At 35.7% G+C, this 23,366-nt stretch overlaps 1 protein-coding gene across 2 annotated transcripts in view; it reads left to right on the top strand.

Moving 5' to 3' along the window:
* The window catches only part of HMCN1 (hemicentin 1), a 477,641-nt gene that overhangs the window by 89,879 nt on the left and 364,396 nt on the right, over nt 1-23,366 (top strand). For both annotated transcript variants that reach the window (XM_034666795.1, XM_034666794.1), the window contains exon 2: nt 21,141-21,211. In XM_034666795.1, coding sequence (XP_034522686.1) covers nt 21,141-21,211 — 71 coding nt within the window. The remainder of the gene's footprint in view (nt 1-21,140; nt 21,212-23,366) is intronic.

The raw sequence follows: 23,366 nt of genomic DNA, 5'->3' as shown, positions 1-23,366 counted from the left end.
TCCTCTTCAGTGGCTTTGTTTGCGCCACACTTACCACACACAGTCTTGTTCGCACTTATTTGGTTCGTTTTTATCTTCCTGCTAAATTGTATGCTTTTTGGTATTAGGGGTTGAAAAAAACTAGGCAGTCTCAAATTTGTAACCAATAAAATACACCCTGTCTGCAAGCTATGCAATGTCTTCTAATAGCAAAGTAATAAACACTTATGTATTAACACATTGTGGGCTGAGCTCTGGCTAGATCCCAGGGGTATATGGACACATACATTGGGTGTAAGCACAGTTGAAACTGTAAAGACTTCTAGAATTTTTCATAGGGGAAGATCTCACCTTTACTGAATGCCTATTTCCTACATTGTTTTATATGCCTTATCCCATTTGGTTCTAACCAATCTGTCAGGATCTTACAGATAAGGAAACTGAGACTCTGAGATATTAATTAGCTTGTTATAACTAGTAAGCAGCAAATCCAGAATTGGTATTCATGTTTGTTTTATTCCACAGCCTACATTTTTTTCAAACCTTTTAATTGATCAGAGTAATAGATCTATTTTTTTAAAAAAAAGTATAGAAGACTTTCTGAGTCCGTGCCGAAGTTAAGTCTTGCTTCTCCGTCGTGGCCAAAAATAGAGGAAGAAATAAGTGGAACATTAATATCTATTTAAAGATAATTATTATTTTATTTTTTTATTTTATTTTACTTTATTATTTTTTTAGAGAGAGAGAGTGTGCACATGCCTGTGAGTGGAGGGGGAGCTGGTGGCGGGTGAGGGGCAGAGGAAGAGAGAGAATCTTAAGCAGGCTCCATGCCCAGTGCATAACTTGAGGCAGGGCTGGATCTCACAACACTGAGATCATGACCTGAGCCAAAATCAAGAGTCTGAGGCTTAACTGAATGAGCCATTCAGGTGCCCCTATTTAAAGCTAATTATAACAGCTAATATATCCTTGAGAAAAACTGAGTAGAGTTTAATTACTGTGATTATATTAGCTCTAAATGCAATAGAAAAGAGAAACGAGAACTTGTTCTTAATGTTATTTGAATTCAATAAATACTTACCAAGCATCTACTATGTGTTGTGAACTATGCTAGGTGTTTACACAGGTGCTAACCACACAGAAACACTGAGGAAAGTTATTTCCAAGTGTATTTTCTGCACAGTCACTGAAGCTAGAGAATTGAGTAACTTATCCAAATTTACACCACTAATACTGTAAGAACTGTACAGAAGCACAGGTCTTCATGCAAAGTACTGTGCTCTTCTATTATTGTGTTTCTCTTTAATGCTATCTTTAGAGGATATCCATTGAAAATTTTTAATAAAACTTTATTTTGAAAGAACAGAAGATTTGTACAGTGCCTTGTTTTGAATGGCAAGAAAGATATGGTAGCAATTGTTAATTTCTGTCTGTAACTGTGTTTGGAATATTGGAGCAGGAATTTTTATGCATGTAGCAAGTTTTTAAAACATTAATGAAATAATTACGTCAATTCTGTCCAAAGTGAAACATTTGTAATCTTACTCTCAAATTGTTTGTCATTTGAACGTTCCTCTGTTTGTTATTTATGTTATGTTTATTCAAAGTTTATTTTTTAGGTAGGAGGTGTATCAACATTCTTAATCTTTGTCAAATCCATTGGCAGGCCCATGTATAGTACTGTTTGGTCAGTTGCTTAGGGGACAAAACCAAACAGCATATTGGTTGTGTTATGTTGGGCTTTGTGGTTTTACAGTTTAGGAAGTCAAGTCCTTATTCGACAACATGGAACCATTTCTGTCTTAAAAATTTTCCTCCTATATGTAACCAGTGGTTTAAAAAAAACATTTGGAGGAGACTAAAGCAATTTAGATTCCAAAACAAAGAAATAATGCCACAATCTAATCAAGCAGGAATTATTTGGTTTCCACAACAATTAAACATTTTAAAATTATCTTTGGAGAATAGAACTAGTTTGAGTGTGGTTTGGAGTAAAGAACGTGGGCTTTTACATCAGATAGATCCAGGTTGAAATCTGGGCTCTGTTCTTCATTTGTAAAATAGAGATAATAATACCTAGATGCAGGGCTATTTGGAGGAATATACAAGAAAATAAATGTATGTGTATGAACAGTGCCAGACATAAAGCAGATGGCTATCATTATTTCTGAGTGCTTCCAACTCAGTTCCTAAACATATAAAACATGTGGATTTTGAGAATATTCAATATTTAAGACTAAAAACTAGAGAATTTAGGATAGGACTTCTGATTTGAATGTGGTGGTTTAAAGTCACATTATCTTATTGTCTTCATGGAAAGCATCCAAAACAACAAGGTGAATGAGAAACAAACATGTAACCTTTTTTGGTGAAACTAGGAGACTGCTAAAACCCCAGATTCCCCCCACCTGCGAAAAGGAATTTCTGCCCAAAGCTGTGGACACTGTGTAGTAGGCTGGAGAAATGGGCAAGAGTGGAGACAGAATGCAGCTGCTGCATTAAAGAGGGATATTTTTGAAGACGAGGGACATACCTGAGGTTCAATGTCTGAACTCCATTTTTGTACCAGGATACATTGGTGCACTGGGTGCATCAGCAGAGGGTAGGGGCTTTCTCAGACCCAGTTTGGTTCTCAGCACTCAAGTAAATGGGCTAATAAGCATATGAAAACATAGCCATTGTTTCAGCAAACAGCTCTTCTCTATTGCAGCAGAGAAGAGGATGTTTAAGAAAACTGCCACAGCTGCTATGTTCATTGGCTGAGGAAATGCAAAAGGCAAATAAATATACAAACTAAATCCTTTATCATGAGAAGAAGTGCTGTTATTCTGGAACATGTCCCTGGACCCCTCCCATCCCCACATGAACCTCCAGCAAACTGTGGCATAGAAAAAAACATACCTGTTTCAGTACTGCAATATAAAAGCAGAACCAGCCCAAGATCTCTTAAAAAAAAAATTACAGGAAAAAAATGAGGAAATGAGGAGAAACCCAAAAGCTAGGTAAGAAAAATTTATGAGAAAAATAAAACAAGGTGGTGTAAAAGAGACACAAATTATTATTGAACTTCGTGCCGTAAATTTAAAAATAAAACAAAACCTTAAAGAAATAAATGTCTCTGAAGGGTTAGTGCAAATCAGAAATACAAGAACTCAGAAAAGAGATGGTAGGTAACAACGGAGGGGCTCGAGAAAGAAATGGAAGAGAGAAATTAAACCGTCACAGAAGTAAATAATAACTTGGAAGGAAAATAAGAAAAAATAAACATTGCTGAAAACAGCAAAGATCTAGAGGATGGGTGTGAAAAAATTGAGAAAAATGAAATAGATTTTAAAAGTTTAAAAGGATTAGAGAGAAAATGGTAGCTATAGAAGAATGAAAAGAAAATCAAGCATGCATATTACTGGAGTCACTAAAAAAAAACATGGAAATTATGTGATGAAGTAAATACTGAAAGATACAAATGAAGTGCATTCCTATAAAGAAGGCTTGAGTTTACATGTTGAAACAGCATATCAAGCCCAGTGGAAATTGCCCCAAAGCCAACATGGAAACATACCTAAGTTAAATGACTTAACATCAGAGGTAGAGAAAGAATCCTTTGGGTGAGCAAGAAAAAAGTCATGTGTAGAAGAAAAAGATTAATGTGACCTTAAACTGCTCTGTAACATATTCAATGCTAGAAGATAGTGGAACAAGATCTACAAAATCTTGAGGAAGAGTATGACTTAAGAATTTTATAACGAGCAAAAATGTTAAAGTACAAAGCAGTAGTAAACAGTTTTGAACGTGGATAACTCAGGGAATATTGTTCCGCTGAAACATCTTCAGGAATTTTTTAGAAGATGAACTGCAGTCCACCAAGAGATGTCTGGAAACACTACAGCAAGAGTAGTAGCCCTGAGCACCGGACCCTTGTAACTCTTTGGCTAAGAGTAAAACAAATGTGGGCATGAGGGTAACAGAGGAGACTATAATGTTAGTTGTGATGACAGTAGAAATAAATAAAATTTACAAAACTGGGACAATAGAAGGCAAGAAAATGGCAGTTAAAATAAGTACCTTTATTTCAAATGCAAATTAAAAGCAAGCTAAAGTCACACCTGGGTGGCTCAGTTGGTTAAGTTTCCGCTCTTGGTTTCAGCTCAGGTCATGACCTCGGGGTCATGAGATCAAGACCCATGTCAGGCTCTGTGCTGAGCATGGAGCCTGCTTAAGATTCTCTCTCTTCCTGTCCCTCTGCCCCTCTTCTCCCCCTCCTAAAAATATTAATAAATAAATAAATAAATAAATAAATAAATAAATAAAATTTTTAAAGAACAAGGTAAGGTCGTGGTCTTAATATAAGGGAAGATTTGTTATAGGTCAAATTAAACGAGTCAAAAAGAACACTTTATAATGTTAATTGAGACAAACAAATACTTTGTAAAGGATTGAAACATTCACAGTGAAAGTGTAATGGAGAAATATATCTCCATACCACTGAGAGAATAAAACAGTATTAGCAGTAGAAACAGAAGCCATTTAGAGTGAGGAATCTTAATTTTCTTCCATAGTTCTTGACAGATCAAGTGGACAAAAATATGTAAATCTGTAAGACCTAGACAACATAATTAATAAGTGGATCTAATTGATATTTAAAACTGAAAACAGAGAATACATGTGACTATGGAATGTTAACAGAGACCAAACATGTACAGTACCACAAAGAAAACTGCACTAATCGTAATGCAACAAAACTAATGCAATAAAAATAAAAAGAGAGGAAAATTTAAAACCACAGTTCATCAGATTTAAAAATCTCTTTCTTCAAGTCATGTCTGAGAGAAAATCTAAAGTAAAATGGTTAAAATTTAGAAAATAAATATAATGGAAACACAGCATACTAGAATCTGTAGTATGCAGATAAAACAAATCCCAGAAGAAAAAGTATAGATTTACTACTTTGAGTACTAGGTTAGGAAGTTAGAAAACAATAGCAACAACAGGAAAATCAATCCATGGAAAGCAAAATAATAATCAATATGCATGAAAGCAGAAATAAATGAATTAGGTAAGAGATGACTAGAAGTACTTATTTGGGAAAAGTAAAATGTCAGCTAATGAAATAAAAAATGTCGAGTGTACAAATATAAAACATAAGAAAGAATAATAGGGAAAATCACTTCAATATGCTGGAAATTGAAGCCATGAGAGATTTTTTCCAAACTCTAGGTGAATAATTTTATTTTATATTTATTTAAAAAAATTTTTTTAAAGATTTTATTTATTTGACAGAGAGAGACACAGCGAGAGAGGGAACACAAGCAGAGGGAGAGGGAGAGGGAGAAGCAGGCTTCCTGCTGAGCAGGGAGCCCGACACGGGGCTCGATGCGAGGATCCTGGGATCATGATCTGAGCCAAAGGCAGACACTTAACGACTGAGCCACCCAGGCGCCCCTAGGTGAATATTTTTTAAAAAATGAAAGAAATGGGTAAATTTCTAGAGAGAGATAATTATCTCAAAGACTCTTAAATATATAGAAAACAAAAACAGACAAATTAACTGGGAATGGGGAGGCCAGGGCAGAGAAATCTACACCCCACGCGCATCATCAACTGGCTCTGATGGTTTCACAAAAAGAATTCTGCCAGACCTTTAAAAACCCGATAATGTTAATGGTATTTAAAGTGTTCCAAAGAGCAGAAAAAGAAAATTTAACAGTATTTAAAATGGTGCTAGCATGATATTGACATCAAAATTTAATACAGATTGTATTTAAAACTTTAGATCATTCATATTTATGTTCATGCAAATAACTATGTGAAAATCCTAAATAAAATGTTGGTGAACAGAATGTAGCAGACATTAAAAGAATAAAACCTCCTGATTAGGGGCGTCTGGTTGACTCAGTTGGTTACATGTCCGACTCATGGTTTTAGTTCAGGTCATGATCTCAGGGTCGTGAGATGGAGTCCTGCCTGTTCCTTGGTGCTTATGGTGGAGTCTGCTTCAGATTCTCTCCTTTTCTCTCTTCTTTCTCCTCTGCTTCTCTCTGCTCTTTCTGTCTCTAAAATGAATAAAATCTTAAAAAAAATCCTGATTAAAGAGGTTTATTTCAGGGAGATAATGATTCAGTAAATAAAAGGAAATCTGATGAGGAGAACAAAGGCAAAAGAAAAAAAAACCCTTCTTACAACTTAAAGCCCATTGACAAGTGCTTGAGACAGGTAGAGTGACCTTCTTAAAGGAGCTTAGCTGCCTCAATGTTAGTACTTTGCTGGAGGCCCAAGGCAACCTTAGCTTGATATTATCCCAACCTCCAGGATCCTGTAAAAATCTTTTTGGAAACTTCCTTTATCTCTATTTCTCCAGCATATATGTTAGCAGTCATTCTCCAAGCATATGCCCACTGATATACATCTGAGGTTTCATGACTCAGGTTTTACTAGACGATAGTAAATGACCTTTTCCTAATAACAGCTAGCCCCTCAAGGTCCTGGAAATCTTGCCTCCAAATTCCTTAGAGACTCTCACTATCCCTAACACCCTCCCAACCTGAAAAGTATATAATCAGCCCCTCCCAACCCCAGGGCAGCTCTTTTCTGCCCGCAGGTCCTGTCACCATGCTGTAATAAAAACACCTTTTTGCACCAATAAATGTCTTAAGACTTCTGTCTTGACCATTTGCTCCTGAGCCCCAACATTTCACATCAGATCTATTAACATTACATTTAAGGAGCAAAGCACATGTTTATATTCATACTTGTGAAAAGGCAACAAAATTTAATGTTCAGACTTAAAAAGGAAAACCTCTAGTACAATTGGAAATAGATATTTTTCTTTACCTGATAAAATGTATCTATTTCAATCCCAAATCCAGTATCATCCTTAATGGGGAAACATTATAAGCATTCTCGATAATCTCAGAAACAGACAATGATGTCCATTATCACCACTATTATTTAACATTGTTCTAGAGTACAATTAGATAAGAGAAATAAATTAGAGATATAAAAATAAGAAAACATTTGCAGCTTATATGTTTGTGTACCTGCAAAACCAAAAGAATCAGCTGAAACTTCTTACAAAGAGTTAAACAATTCCAAACAGCAGTGAAAGAAAAAATTAATACACAAAATCAATGGTTCTATATATACAAAGTTACAGGCATTAAGAGACCCAGTGGAAGAAAGATCCCCAGCGTTCACCATAAAAAAATATATAAAATAGCATTAAGCTTAACAAGAAATGTGCAACATTCTATATAGAAAAAAGCAAAAAATCTTTTTAAAGGCTTCTAATGTTCCCTGAAGCATACTTTAATATTTAGAATAATACACCATGGAAAGCCTCAGCATCTTGTCAGTTTCTACTGATTCATTTTATAAATTTATGTGACAATCACAAAAACACAAGATATTTTTGGACCGAGATAGACTGATCTAGAGTTGATAATGGAAAAACATACAAGCACAAATAGCCAGGAAAATTCAGCAAAAGGAGAGCAATGATGTGGAATTAGCCCCACCAGAGATGAAAACTTATTAGACCTCAATTATTAATAAGACAGTTTGGTTCTGGGCATGGAGGGAAAATCAGTGGAAAAAATATAGAATACATATGTGAATTGCAGTACATATAATATCATTGGGGGAAAAATGGATTTTCAATAAATAATGATGAGCCAACCGGGTAGCCATCTGGAAAAAAATGGGTCCATACCTCATAGCTTATACCAGAAGAAACTTCAAATGAATCGTGGATGTAATTGTAAAACATAAACCATAAAATTAATAGAAGACATCATGGGAGAATTCTATATAATTTCAACATGAAAAAGCTTTCCCAACTATGATAAAAACCAGGAATCATAAGAAAAGAGTAATAAATTTTACTTACTACATAAAAGAAAACTTTCTGCATGGTCAAAATTGCTTATAAGAAACATCAAACTAGAGAATATTTGTGCAACTCATATCACAGACAAAACATAATTTACTTAACATATAAAGAGTTCTACAAATTGACACAAAAATGCCAACAGCTCAATATAAAAATGGATGGAGATCATGGACATTTGTTTTATACAAAGAAAGTGAGAGAGTTCTTCCCTTGGTAATGTAATATTAAGCAGCTACTCTTCCCCATTATTTTTCTCGATAGCTTGCTTATTTCCACCTTTGCTCTTATTCCAACCTATTGCTGTTTTTTCTGTTTGCTTGTTTGTTTTATTCTCCCTTTTCTAAGACTGTGAATTCCATGGGGAAAGGAATCATGTCTGTCTCCTCCACAGTTGGTTCCCCTGTGCCAAGCACAGTGCTGTCAGATATGAGGTGCTTAATATCGGTTCTGTTTGATTTCAGTCCGTTCTATTTCTTCTTCAGAAAAATGCCTTCTACACATTCTTCCTTATGACCTGTGCCAAACATATTCAGCTTTTTTTTTTTTATAGTAAACTCAGTAGATGGGTTGAAATTTACAGAATTGAAAAGAATGGGTTGAAATTTACAGAATTGAAAAGAAGTCACATAAATTCACCTAATACAGCTAGCTACATATTAGGCTTTCAATGGTTAGCTTTAAGCACAGGGCATGGTTGCCTAGTAGGGACTTAAAAATTATTTGTTCAATGAAAAAATGTTACAAGAGTATTTGCCAGAAGATATCTTAAATATTTGTCAGGTTATTCTTTGGCAGAGTGTATATTTCATTAATAACTTCTTTAGAATATTAATTCAACTTCAGTTGCTTTGAATGTTCTTCAATTAATTCATCCTTTTGACGTTATTGATTTAATTATCATGAGATTCATGGGCATCATTAGAGATAATGTATGTATGACTTCAGAGTTTTATTAATATTCATTATATCCCTAGTGGGTTTTTTCTTTAGGATTAAGTGCCACAATTGTTTTATTTTAAGAGATTTTGTAATATTTAGTATTTTCTTTTTCTTACATATTTTTCAGATAGTCCATACTAATTTCTGATTTCTCTAGAAATCATACTTTATTTTCATTTGCTTTTATTACTTAATTACTTAAATAATAATTACTTAAATATTCACCCTTTCTAAAATTGGTCATTTCTACAATGTCTGGTGTTTCTGTTTGGACATTTATTATAAACACACGTATATATACAAATGTTTATATTTTCTCTCTCTTGCACATTAAACTATGGATCCTTGAAGGTAGACTGTAATTTCTCTGTATTTGCTATAACGACTATTTTAAGGTAATGATTTTTATATATTGTTCAAAATTGTTGTCTATGTATTTCTGTAGTATCACCATTATCAAACAGTGAGGGTCACTGTCCAAGGGATGGAGATTCAAAATTTCACAGTTACCATCATGAGAAAAGTTATAATCTAGCTCAGGAGATGATATGCAGTTAAATTAATGTAGTTATCTACTGCTGCACAGAAATTTATTCCAAAACTTAGTGTTGTAACAGAACCAACATTTTTTATATCACACTTTGTTCATTTGGAATCCCAGCATGCTTTAACTAGGTCCTCTGACTCAGGGTCTCTTGCAAGTCTGCCATCAAGGTACTGGTTTGTTCTGTAGTCATTGCATGGCTTAAATGGAGAAGGGTCCACCTAGTTACGGACATGGTTTTTGGCAGGATTGAGTTCCTCATGAGCTGTTGGACAAAGAAGGCCTCAGGTCCTTGATGGCTGTTGGCCAGAGGTTGCCCTCAGTTCCTTGCCATGTGGGCCTCTCTGTGGGAAAACAGGGTAGCTCACATGGGTAATTTCCATTAAAGAGCAAGAGATGGCATGCAAGACAAAAGTCATAGTCTCTTTGTAACTTAATTTTGGTAATGATAGCCCATCACTTTTGTACTATTCTCTTCATTAGAAGAAAGTCATTAGGTTCTGCCCATACTCAAAGAGAGGGGATTAATTACACAAGGGTGTGAATATCAGCTGGTGGGGATGATTGGAGGCCATTTTAGAAAACGCCTACCACATCTGGTAAATAAGCAGTTAAGACATGTCATTAAAAGAATTCAGAGGAATGATCTCTAAGGGTTGAGACATTCAGGAAGGTGTTCCTAAAAAAAGTTGAGACTTGAGTTAAATCTTGAAGAAAAGTTTGACAAGGGGGAAAACAGCCTTCTATATAGAAAAAAAATATAAAACTAAGATATAGAGGTGGACATTTTTCTAGATTACTTTGGGAACAGAGAATAATTGATAGTATAACTTGACAGTAGTATTTTTATGTAAAATATTAATTAGTGATCCCAAATCAGAAAACTGTTTTCTCTTTTTGGTAGATGCTGCTTTAACCTCAATTTTGTTTGGGGTATTAATGGCTTTAATTATCAGAGAAGTAGAAATGAAAGATCAAGCATATTTCTGAAATACTTTTTATCATGTAATTTTAAATTCTGAAATCTATTTAATGACTGATGTGGGAAATGATGCTCTACTGTCTCCAAAGGAAAGAAAGCACAGGTGTAGTTATCTAAAAGCCCATATAAATAGACACAATAAAAGTTTGACTTTTTCATCATATGAGAAGTAAAAATATAAAGTTTTTGTAGGAGATATGGCTTCTAATATGAATGTACCTTACTAAAACAAAAATCTTAAAAAGAACATACTTTACTTACTAATCTTTTTTTTTTTTAAGATTTTATTTATTTATTTGACAGAGAGAGAAACAGCCAATAAGAGAGGGAACACAGGCAGTGAGAGTGGGAGAGGAAGAAGCAGGCTCCCAGCAGAGGAGCCTGATGTGGGGCTGGATCTCAGAACTCTGGGATCATGCCCTGAGCTGAAGGTAGACGCTTAATGACAGAGCCACCCAGGTGCCCCTACTAATCTTTTCTTGAGATGCAAATGCAAATTCTTTAAATCATCTTAAGTAGTGATAAGGCACAAGAAAAGTATCGTTTTTTCCCCTAAACTCCCAAACTGAAGTTGCTCTTTTTTTATAGTAGATATTTACTTAACCAGTCATGGTACCCAGAGTAATGTCTTTGACGTTGTCACAAAAGCTGCTGGCAGTAGTAGCAGTAGCAACAGCAGAGTTAGTGTGTTTAATCTATTCCAGCCATTGCACCATGCATGCTGTCCTCATTAAATTCTCACGACAGCTCTGGTTGTAAGTATGATTATTATTCTCATTTTATAGATGAGGAAACTGAAAGCCACTGAGATTAAGCAACTTGACAAAAATTAAAAACCAAACCAAACCAAACATAAAACAAATACATGGCAGAGCCTTGATTCTAACCCAACTAGTTTTGATTCTAGTGCTAGAACTCTTAACCAAAGCAATAGACTGCCTCTTAAGTACAACATTTAGTAAACATGGGCCATGTAAATGAACAATTCCAAATCATATGACACTTTCACCTTGTCTATGTGGATTTTCTGGTGGGATCTGGATCAGCACCAATCTAAGCACTATTAATCAGTGTGGTTGGGAACTTTAGTTGGACAAATCTCCCTTTCAGTGTCTCCGCTAATTGTTATTAATGGATGCCTGTAAAACACATGTTAATTATTGCATTTTGGTTTGAGTACAGACTGTACAACAAAGAAACAACCCCTGCCTTTTGGAGTTCAGGTTTTAAAAGAAGGTTTGATATAATCAGTTAATAGGAACGCTCTTCAAAGTGAAGTAGAGAAGCATGGGAACTTGGAGCACGGGTATTGAAACCCTGTGGTGATAAGAAAGGACTGATCACCTTGATACCAGAAGAATGCAACAGAATGTCTCTTGTTCCTTGTCTATAGTTTTTGGAAAGTACCGGACATGTGACACAGCCCATTGGTATCTGTGGGGACGCGTATGCCTGGCCTTGCAATTGCAGCAGTGTGTTGGTGACCTGGGAAGAGAGGGAGTGGGATGGCTGCTATGCAGATGCCTTCCAAATACCAAGAATGGGCACCAGGTGCAGGTTTGTCTTGGGTAGAAAATAAGTTTGGAGAAGATTCACACTGGAACAAAGTAATTAACCTTAATGAGACTGTGATAGTGTTCAAATAGGGGAAACTTTTAGCCACCAACTAAGATAAATACTTTGAACTTCATATTAGGAGAAGTATTTAAATTTAAAATGGATACTCACATTGACATTGATGATTCAGTTTCACACTCAACATTTATAATTATACTGAATATTTTGTATTTTTGATATTTCTCTGAACCAGAAAAAGCAAGACAGATACACATGTGTGTGTGAATAGACACACATCATTGCAAGAGTGTGTAGAGAAAATAAAAACCAATAATAATGATAATGATAATGATAATAATGGAACCAAAATATGACTGTGGTTGATTTTCAGTGTTACAAGTTTGTAGAGTGTCTTATTTCATTCAGTCAAAAGAAATTCTTTGTATATTCAGTAAAGACTAACAGTAGAAAGATGACATTGCCAAGAGTTGTGCATTTAAAAGAAAGATGAAAGTTTGAAGTGAGAGGATTGAAAAACAATACTGGATCCAGACAATGACTGTTTTGATTAAATTCTAAATATTTCACCTTATTCAAATATTTCGCCTTACAGCAGTAACAGGTAATGTCCTAAATCAGTGCTTTCCTTGTTACCTTGCCTAACACTGAGAGATATTTTTGTGCCTTTTTCCAGAGACCATTATAAACCAATTAAGAGCCACAAATTCATGAACACAACCAAAATTCATGAGTCCGACCTCAAGCTTGTATATGCGGGAGTGAAATTTTTCTGTCCTTAAATTATGAATACACTAATTTGAAAATTTTTTGATGAAAGGAAAAAGTCCTCATTATTCTACCTATTCCAAATGTCAATTTTTACTCTGGTGTGACCTTTCAGAATTTGTCTTCATGCATATCTGTCTCTATAGTTGCAATCAAAGTGTATATAAAATTTATGTTTTGCCTCTTTATTCGGTTACATGATAAGCTGTTACTTATGTTTATACACAGAACAATAGTTTAATTGCTACCCAATATTATTTAGAGATTTATATGTTTCTAAACATTTTTCTATTTTGACATTATTTGTTTATATCTTATTTATGTCGTGTCTTTTTATTCTCAGGGAATTACAAGGAAGAGGGAAGTGATTTTATCAGAAGATACTTTTAAGACTTACCATACCTAAAATACATATAACTATAGTAAATTTCACTAAAGTGGCAACCACTTATGATCTTACCAACAGTACACATATTCCAGGTTGTGTTACGATTTGAGGGATAATCTTAAAAAAAATCCTTTTCTTTCTTGAAAGGTGCTTAAAATTGGCTGAAGTTTATATCTCTTTCACTATAATAAATATGAACATTTGCTTCTGATCTAATTTCTTTGTTTTCCATCTCAATGAATTTTCTTTTTATGTAGTGATTGATACTTTTTTTTTGGTACACATTTGAATGATCTCTTCTGATAGTGTAGATTTTAATCTATTTTAATTGATGACAGAAATGTTGCCAAATCTGACTTTTTTAGATTTTAGTATTCATTTGATTTTTTTTTTTTTTATGCTGAAGTGTAGTGGACACACAGTGTATGTTAGTTTTGGGTGTACATAGTTATTCGACCACTCTGTATGTTATGCTGTGCTTACCGCAAGTGTAATCAGTTTTCATTTGATTTCTGTATATTTATATCTGTCAGTATTTCCCCTTATGATTTCTTCAATTGCTTTGAAAAGGAGAATATTATTCTTCTGTATATCAGATTTATATTCTAATTTGGATTCAGTTAAAATAATTATAATGGTTATATGGAACCATTTAAGCCTATTGGAGTTTATTTTACTATATACTATAAAATATGAATTAAAGTTAAATATTTTTAAAAAATAATCCTATTTAATGTATTTGTCTTCAGATACTAGTTTGCATGTAGATTATCTATTCTTTTCCAGTTATTATATATACATTTATATACCAGCAGTTGTCTTCTTAGTTATTGATGCTTGTGATGTTCTTTATTGTCTTATCAATTTTCATCAGTATAATTGCCCATGTGCTGTTCAAAATAAATTTAAGAATATTGTTGCTAAGTATTCTAAAACACATACAAGCAAAAAAATTTTAAGATTTTTAGTGTATTAAATCCATAAATTGTCAGAATGCATATATTTTAATATTTAGCTTTCTTTTATATAACAAAGGTTTTTTTCATAAAAAATCTTTTATACTCTTCAATAAGGAGTACTACTTAATTTAATGTCTTGATAAACCTGGAACACTTATACTGTTGCTGGGAATATAAACGAATAGCTCCTCATTTAACCTTCCTAAGTCTAGCTTGTGTGTGTCTCTTCTAGTCAGTTGGAGGCACAATTATACGAATTGTATAATTTGGTTGAGTCCATGAAGGAGTTAAATGCTCTGATATTTGTATTTAAAACTGGTATTGTACAAAATAATGATGGATGGTAAAATCCATGCTAACAGACTTCAGAGAGTCGCAGGGAGGAGGAGAAGATCCTTTAGGTGTGCCGTCAGGAGGGAGCATCCCCAGGCACCAGGATACCCATGGGCCAAGTGCAGACCCACGTTGGTCCTTGAGGTCCTGCCTGGGGCTGTGGGCTGAGCTCAGCATCTGGCCAGATGGGCTGTGGGATTGCCCTTCCTGCCAGATGTGGGACAAGCACTGTGCTTCAGCCTGGGGCAGGGTCTGGTCAGCTGAGCCAGACATTTCTTCCAATGGCCCCAGTCTTTGGCAGACAGCTGACCCCCAGGGTTCTTTAAACCTTGGTGCTGAGACATGCTTGGTACCTGGGTGGGGCGTGTATAGAAGGTTTGCTCCTGCTGAGGTTTCCAGTAGCCAGAGCTCCCAGCCCCCTCCATCCTCACATTCAGGTCCCTGCTGGGGTGGATGGTGGATGGTGACAGCTGTAGCAGCAGGAACAGGGTAGGGCCTGGGCATGCAGGGGTGGGAGGTGGCTGAGAACCTATCCTCAGAAGTAATGGCAGGCAGGACCACACATGATCCAAGGCTCCAAGCTCACATTGCATGTTCCATTATCCCATTGAACTTCACTTACAAAACACAAATTCAAAGATAAAATTATTTCAGGACAGTTGACTGCAAAGCATTCTCAACAGAGCAGGGGCCTCTGAGAGCAAGGCCATGTATAACTGCACTGATCTTAAGTCCATGCAGTCAGCCCTTTAATTTGAAAGACACACCCAGATGTTTCTGATTCTGCTTATGTCTCTCTTTTTTTAAAAAAAAATTTAAAAGATTTTATTTATTTCTTGGGGTGGGGTAGTGCATGAGAACACAAGCAGGGGGAGCAGCAGAGGCAGAGGGAGAAGCAGACTCCCCACTGAGTAAGGAGCCTGATGTGGGGCTCGATCCCAGGACCCTGGGATCATGACCTGAGCTGAAGGCAGACACTTAACCGACTGAGCCACCCAGGCGCCCCTCTGCTGTATCTCTTTAAGTGTATTTGCTTGCTTGTGCTTTTTCCTGACAATTTGAACTATTTGTTGAATGAATGAATGCAAGTATTTAGGGGAAGCCGTATACATAATATCACATATATACAGACACATAAATGCATCTATCATATTTTTATCAATGTCTCTGATTTCCATATTTTTGCCAATATAATGTTGCTTCATAAATATGATTTTGGATCTCTGAATTATATTTTCCCTGAAAGCATGATCAAAAGACTGCATATATTTGTTTAGTTGTGGAAACAATCAGGGTTGCAGTTAAGTCTATTCTCTTAACGTGGAAATTTTCACAATATTAGTGATTCATTCCTAAGGACTAATAAGTGTATTTTTTTCTTCAACAACATTTTACTCCTTTTATAATCTTTCTTTATCCCTCACTGATGTCTAGATTTATTTGAAAGACCATTAATGCTAAAGAATTGTCTAAAAGAACAATTAAAACTTTGAAATGAATTCTAATTTTATCTTAAATTTAAAAACACATTTCCTTATAAGAATATTGTTATTTAAATTTTAAAATGTTCTTGTACATAATATTCATTCTCTTCTCTTTTGCTTTCAGAGTACCGTGAGCACACCGGAAAGCTTGTTAAATAAATTTTATCATTATGTTAATTAAATTTTATTAAATAGCATGACAAAACATTATATGTTTTCTTATTTGAGTATACCTTATCAATGCATGGATATATTTTGGTGTTAAAATGCCATTTTTTATTTAGGATTTCAGGTAAAACTAAGTTTGAACCTTGTTGGCCATTAAAATTCCCACGGCTGTTTTTGCAAGAGTGCTTGCTGCAGCTCGGGCTAAGGTCCAGCATAAGCAATGACATCCTTCCTACTTAATATACCTCAAAGTCCTGTGTCGATTATTATGGCATTCTTCTTTGCTTCCTGTTCTAAACAGCTGTGTCACATTGCTGAATTCATGTTCACAATTTTTTCTGTATCCTGTTTAGCAGGCCAAGTGAAATGACCCTTGCATTTTACAAATATTAGCTGCAGTTTCATTAAGTACATATATTTAAGGTTATCATACAACTCATTGTTAAAGGAATAATCTCTTTGGATAGTGGAGCAGAATGCTATTTAATCAATTTAAGATAACATGCTAGGCATGAATTCACCATTGGCCTGGATTTTATAAAACACACCAAATACATCACCTCATGTCAAAACAATCATTAAGGGCCTTTAAGTGGTCTTGAAAATTACCTATTCTCGTGTGCGTAGGAATGTACTCAATTAAATGAGTCCTGAAATATACTTGGCATTGGCTTAGTTCAAAGTCAGGAAACAGTTCTGTTTTCATGGATTAGATGCAGATCATTTAAAAATGGTGCTGGACAGCAACATTATAATTGAATGAGGATAGGGAAATCTGGAAAGAGTGTATTGTGGATTAAAATGAACACAGTAAAAGTAAATATAGTTGTAAATATAGTTACTAATCTGCTTTTCTGTAGCATCCCAAAGCAGGAAACGAAATTTATTAATTTTCATTTAGACAACTTTAATGCTTTGAATATGTCTATTTACTAGCAACTTTGCACATAGAAGACATTATAATTAATTTGTGTTTAATTGACGACGAGTAGAATTTTTAGAGTGTGGAACATGGTGAGATTCAGTTCATGGGAGGGATTTTGAGCAGCCCACGTCCCAGTCTCTGGAATTTCTCTGCTTTAATGCCAGCCTCCGTTAATCTGGTGTTCTCTTCAGGGCCCAGCTCCATCCTCATCTCCTTCTTGGTGCCTTCACTCTGTATTTCCCTAGAGTTCAGGGGTCTCTATTCTCTCTGGACACTGAGAAAGTTTGCTGTCCCTTTCTGTATTATTTGGCTCTTTTCAGGCACTAAATAAAACTTTCTAATTTTTCATAGCTTGCTATAGTTTTCAACAATTTCCATTGTGACAAGCCCTGTGATATATATATATATATATATCCATCCATGTTTGATTTTTCTATGATGCTCTGCAAATATTGTTTAGTTTATAATGCAGCTAGGGATTCTCATTTTAACTTTCCACATATTTATGTGTAACTGTAAATATAAAGCCAAGAACTATATATTTTTTAAAGCCAAAAAAATTGCAAACATCGTTATCAAATCATGCATGGGTAGTCTTTAAACCCCAGCAAGCAGCACTTTCTATTCCTCTTATTATCAAGAAGCCCTTTGAGTAAAGAAAAGCTGTAAGGAGCAGAAATCTGTTAGTGGAAAGGAAAAAGGAAGTGAGAAACTGGATATCGATCTTGCCAAATGAAGCAGTGAAAGAAAATATTACATTGTGAACTTCTTTCCATTATTTTCTCAAATACAATCCAACAACTGAGATTAAGAGAACAATGGCTGAGATGCTGGAAATAAATCCAACCCATCTGATAAGTCCCTAGGAAACGAGAAATAACAAAATGAAAAGAGGAGACTGCCTTGGAGTTTTGGACACTTTTAAAAAAAAAATCAGAAGTGGTCTTTTTATATTTGTAACAATAAACGTTGCCCTAATGTTTTTTTTTTCCTCAAGATTTTATTTATTTATTTATTGAGAGAGAGAGAATGCATGTGTGGGCAGTGGGAGGGGCAGAGGGAGAGGGAGAGAGAGAATCTCAAGCAGTCTCCATGCTGAGCACGGAGCCCTGTACAGGGCTGGATCTCAGGACCCTGAGACCATGTCCTGAGCTGAAACCAAGAGTCCAATGCTCAACTAAGTGAGACACCTAGACCCCCCTGTTTTTTTTTTTTTTTTTTTGCTTGTTTTTTTAAGACAAGCTATATGTGGGAAATTATTGATTATGCATTAACAACTTGGTTGAAGTAAAGAATAAATCATGTGGTTAATAGGGAAAACTGAAAACTTTCTTGGTTGGCTAATCAATGTCATATTGACCATGTCACATGGTCTATCTTGTCTGTGGTCCAGCGGAAAGGAGGAGAAAGTTAATAGTAATATAATCATCAACAGAATGGAGATCTTGGAAAAGAAGAATTATTAGAGAGCTGCACATGTTGCTCTGTGTAGAAAATGTTTTCAGATATCTTAACTTTTTTTTTCCACCATCAAAGTTTTGGATTTCATCTTCACCGGACCTCAAGTTTTCTTGTCTATAGATAAAGAGATCGAATCTTAATATCCTTCTAGCTCAGTGCTTCTATTTGGAGATTGATGGTTAATGGATTGATTGATTTTTTTAGTGGGTTTTCTTTGTAAGAAATAAGATAAAATTAACTGAATAAAGTGGAGATGATCTCCACATTCTGTTAAATGCTATGCACTTTCATTTTCCCCATGTCTTTACTGTACAAGTATCATCAAAACAACATTAAAGCAAATTGGAGAAAAGACAAAACATTCAAGGAGTAGGATTTAAATCAGGCTTTTTAGAATGCATGGCATATGGGCAGATGAAAGACCGTGGGGATGGCCGTGGGGGTAGTGAGGAAGCACTGTAGCCTCATGCTAAGGGATGTTGACAAAGTTAGAAAATTGGAGTAATAGAAGAGAGACTTGGAACGCCTTGGAGAGTTCCCATTTAATTCTGTAAGCAATAGAGGACCATGTTCAGGCAGGAAGAGAGGACAAAGTTGTACCTGATGGATGTCATCAAAGGCTTGGCAGGGGATGAAACCAACATGAGCAAAAAGGAAGAGAAGAGGAAGTTGCTCCTAACACAAGTGCCACAGGGCTGTATTAAGTGAAGAGAAAGACTGGAATGGAAGCAAGTCCTGAAAGGGAGGAGGGCTGATTTTGCCAAATAGTCATATCATTCAATTGAAAAGAATTGGAAAGGATGCTTACAGCTGGAGGGATATGGCAGTTCAGCAAGCCCTCACCTCTCCTGAGTATTTCTCATAACTGATAAAAGATTTATCTCAGCTGTCCAGTGTAGTTTGCAAAAATGCTTATTAATGAGCTTCAGGAGGGATTTCCTATCTTTGTTGAAAACAAATGGGTATTTGAGTCTATGGATATAAATGAGGGCTAATCAGTCCTCTTATTTTAATAGCAGTCCTTGATCTCCACCCTTGAAGAATAGGCATATATCCAGGGCTATTTTTTAAATTCTTATTGTAGGCAATATTCTTGTATGTGTGCCCTTTTTATTCTTATGTAATTGCTTTCCTCCAGTATTCTTTGTATTTCTTTCTAATTCTTGAGCTTTGAATTCTAGAATTATTTCAGTATTATGCCATGTAGAAATATAGAAGTTTGGCTTGACAATGCTGCTGACAATTTATATGTCAGGGTGTAACTGTCTGGCATATTCTTTGCTATTTTGCATTCCTTTGCAAAGTATGCCTTTGTTTAGTCTTGAGGGAGTAGGCTTCTCTGATTTTCCATATACTTGGGACAAGACTTTCACATAACTAATAACTGTTCTGCTTGGTATGGAATGCAGATGTTTGCATTTTCACAGTTTCTCCAATTGCCTCTCCATTCCTTTTGCATACTGCAAGGTGTCTAATCTGTGATGAAGGATGCAGACATAGTTTTCATGTGATTTCTAAGAAAAATTACATGGGTAATGGCGGAAAAATTGTGCTTCCTTTCCAATTTACCTCATTTATTTCTAAAATCCTACAGTCTGTTTTTGTATTATATTTAGCACATTATAGAAGGCCTCACTCATTAATTATTATCCTTTGAAGTCATAAAGTCTTTTGTCTAGCAGTGTGCCTTTGAAGCTAGAAAAATGTCTTCTAAAAACTCAATGTTAAATATTTTTATAATTTTATATTGTAGTTGCATATTATCATTTTGAATGCAGCCTGTATCTTCATTAGATAAAACAAAAAACTTTTCATCCACCCTGGGAATTTAAGATGATATGTCTGTGCATGTGATACTCTGATGAATTTTAATACTATATTCCTTAAGTATATGAATGCTTCTTAAGGAAGTAATTGATTCCTGTAAAGGCCCCTTCCACTTGTCTATTTTAAATGTTGGGTTTTTTTTTTTTAAAGACGTACGGTACCCTATAAAAATAATATTGCCAACTTCACCCACCCTGGTTTCTGGGCTCTTTCTCTTCACCTGACTTATTGAGGTCCTGATTTTCCAAGGAAGGCAGTGGCCCCACTTGTTCCTATTTGGAGTGGTCGTTGGGGAGTACATCAGGGTAGTCAGGTAATTACGGTGGTCAAAGTCAGCTCAGGAGAATGGTGATAGTGATGGACAGCAACCCCAGCCCAGGGGGAGGGAGTGATAGGAGCTATTTCCTGAACTTTTAATGTCCTCATTTCAGTGCTTCTGCAAGTTATTAAAAACCATGTGGCATTGACATTCATTCATTTGTTTTAGGTTGTTTAATGTTAAACTTTTTATTTTCAACTAATTTGGACTTGCAGAAAAGTTGCAAACAAATTTACAATGTATAGTGGAGAAAACAGAATTATAGGCTGGGTAAGGGATTAATTTAGAGCCCAGCAACAAAGAAGGTATTCAATAAATATTCACTGACCAGTGGGGTCTCCTGACTCTTTGTCTTATGACTTTTTGACTGGCCGTTGCATTTCCCAAGGCTAAAAATTCACTCTGCATAAGCATGATTTCCAGCAAATTTTAAGTTTTTCTTTGGTAGCTATAAACTGAGAAACAGTAGATTGTTTTGCTGGCTATATATTTCTTATTAATAAATAGCCATGTAGTGCAGAATGAAAAGACAATTGCAAGCACAATAGAGTCTTTAATGCTGTTGATTACAATTTATTCACCTGTCTCATTTTTATCTTCATAGAAATTGGCCCAGTGACAATTACCACAGATCCCAAGAAATTTCAATATGAACTCAGAGAACTGTATGTTCAGGTAAGTGCTTGCTTTCAATTTTTCAGTTTGTTTTAGGGGAAAGGAAAATCATGAACTTCTGTCTGATTTTCCTCATTTTAAAATCTGATAGAATTAATTGTTGGGTTTTAAGTTCCAATACTGCTTCTTTTTCTCTCTTCTCCATTTCTCACTACCACTTCTCTTGAGTGCTGAATAAATTGAACAATAGCTCTGGGAGTGGGGCAGATTGAGTTCACCTTCATTTATATATCATCTCTGGCTGCTTGCATGCAACAATAGCAGATAAAAGTAGTTTTGACAGACTGGCCCTCATAGCCTAAGATATTTACTATATGAACCTCTATAGGAAAAGTTTACTGAACCCTGCTCTCGAGGAGTCCCTTCATTGAGAATCATAAGGAACAGTTAATTCTTTCCCCATAACAGAAATGGTATAATTAAAATAATTTTGATACTCTGTGCTGTAAAGCAACTATAAAATTTTTGACCATAAGTATAATTTGGTTATTAGAGAAGAAGAATATTTAACTGTTATTCTGAAAACAGGACTTGGAGATAGGATTAGTATGTACTTTCTCCTGAGTGCTGCTTTGAGATCATTATTGCTTAATCCATTCATTAAAACAATAACAACAAAAAACTTGCTCTTTGAGGCTGCTTCACTATGGTATCCTCCATGGATGGTCTCTGCTGTAGTCTTGCAGACCTTTTGACCACTCCCCATCATTCATGTAAGCTATTGGTACCTGGATCTTTGGCTGCCTTTCCCCTTCAGGTCTGCCACTATTCTAGGGACTTCAGCATTTATGGGAATGATCTGATTCCCTCATTCAGAACCTTCTCCCCTCAGTTCCTTGACCTGCTAGTCATCTTCAATAGCCTGTTCTTTACTTTATCTCAGTCTTCCATTCTCACACACACCCTCTGGACCATCACTAATCCATTCTACCACTCAGATCACGAATTCAAGCATCAACCTCCAACAGCAACCATCTGTCTACCAAGCCTGTTGGTGCAATTGTTTACAACTGCTCCTTCACCTTCACTGACCCCTATCCTGTCTCCCAGGCCATCAGATCTTTCCTTTTTTTACTTTCCTCCAATCTAGCTCAGAGTCCTGTCATTTCAAAAACACATCTTTTTCTTTCTTGTCCATTGCTTTTTTGTTTAAAAGACAAAACCTCATTCCTCTCTGACCCCAATTATCTGCATTATTCATGCCTGTCCACCAGTGGTCAAGTGCTGTTGAAGTCTCACAACAGGGCAGGTTGATTCCACTGTAAATACAAACCTACCTATCTCCACGGGACTCTCAAAACTCCCATGATCTTACTAAGTTTCTTTGGTGAATTATATCTCCCATTTTGGGACACCTGGGTGGCTCAGTTGGTTAAGTGTCTGCCTTCAGCTCAGGTCATGATTCCAGGGTCCTGGGATCGAGTCCCTCATCCCCTCATCGGGCTCCTTGCTCAGCGGGAAGCCTGCTTCTCCCTCTGCCTCTGCCCCTCCCTCTGCTCATGTGCGTGCTCTCTCTCTCTCTCTCTCTGTCAAAATAAATAAATAAAATCTTTAAAAATAAATAAATAAATCTTATATTACTCCCAATGGCAATTACATATCTTGTCTACTCTTTTTAAACCTCCATCACCTCACCCTTTTACTATTGGTTATTTCAGTGAGTTATTTACTCTGAGCAAGTGACCTCACTTACTGTTTCAAACACAGGCATATACAAATGTCAGCCCTCTCTTCCTCATACCTCAGATCCACTGACACCCAGTACCCATCCTATTCTCATTCTTTACTGATCTCAGCTCTTTGGCTTTCTCAGGATCCTAGCATTTCAAGTTGTTTCTCTCAGCTGCTTAGAAGTTCCCATTTATTCTTAAATGTGTCCTAGTCTCTCCAAAAAACAAACAAATCCCAACAAACCAAACCATAAAAAGCAAAACAAAATAAACAACAAGAAATTTTTATTTTTCTCAAATCCTCTTAACAAATAACAACTTTTATCCTTCTTAGTTCCTTCAGTGTCAAGAAAGTTGTCTGTATTCACCACCATCATTTCCTCACACCTGCCTCCCCCATTCGCTCCTCTGTCTATGTCACTCTAGTCCCCACAGCCCCACACAGCAAAGTAGCTCTAGCTGGTGACATGTGATCTCTGTCTTGT

This window comes from Ailuropoda melanoleuca, chromosome 8 (assembly GCF_002007445.2).
Source record: "Ailuropoda melanoleuca isolate Jingjing chromosome 8, ASM200744v2, whole genome shotgun sequence".
In the NCBI taxonomy this organism is placed as follows: Eukaryota; Metazoa; Chordata; class Mammalia; order Carnivora; family Ursidae; genus Ailuropoda; species Ailuropoda melanoleuca.
The sequence above is the reverse complement of the archived record's forward strand: the minus strand, read 5'-3'. Positions and strand labels throughout refer to the sequence as shown.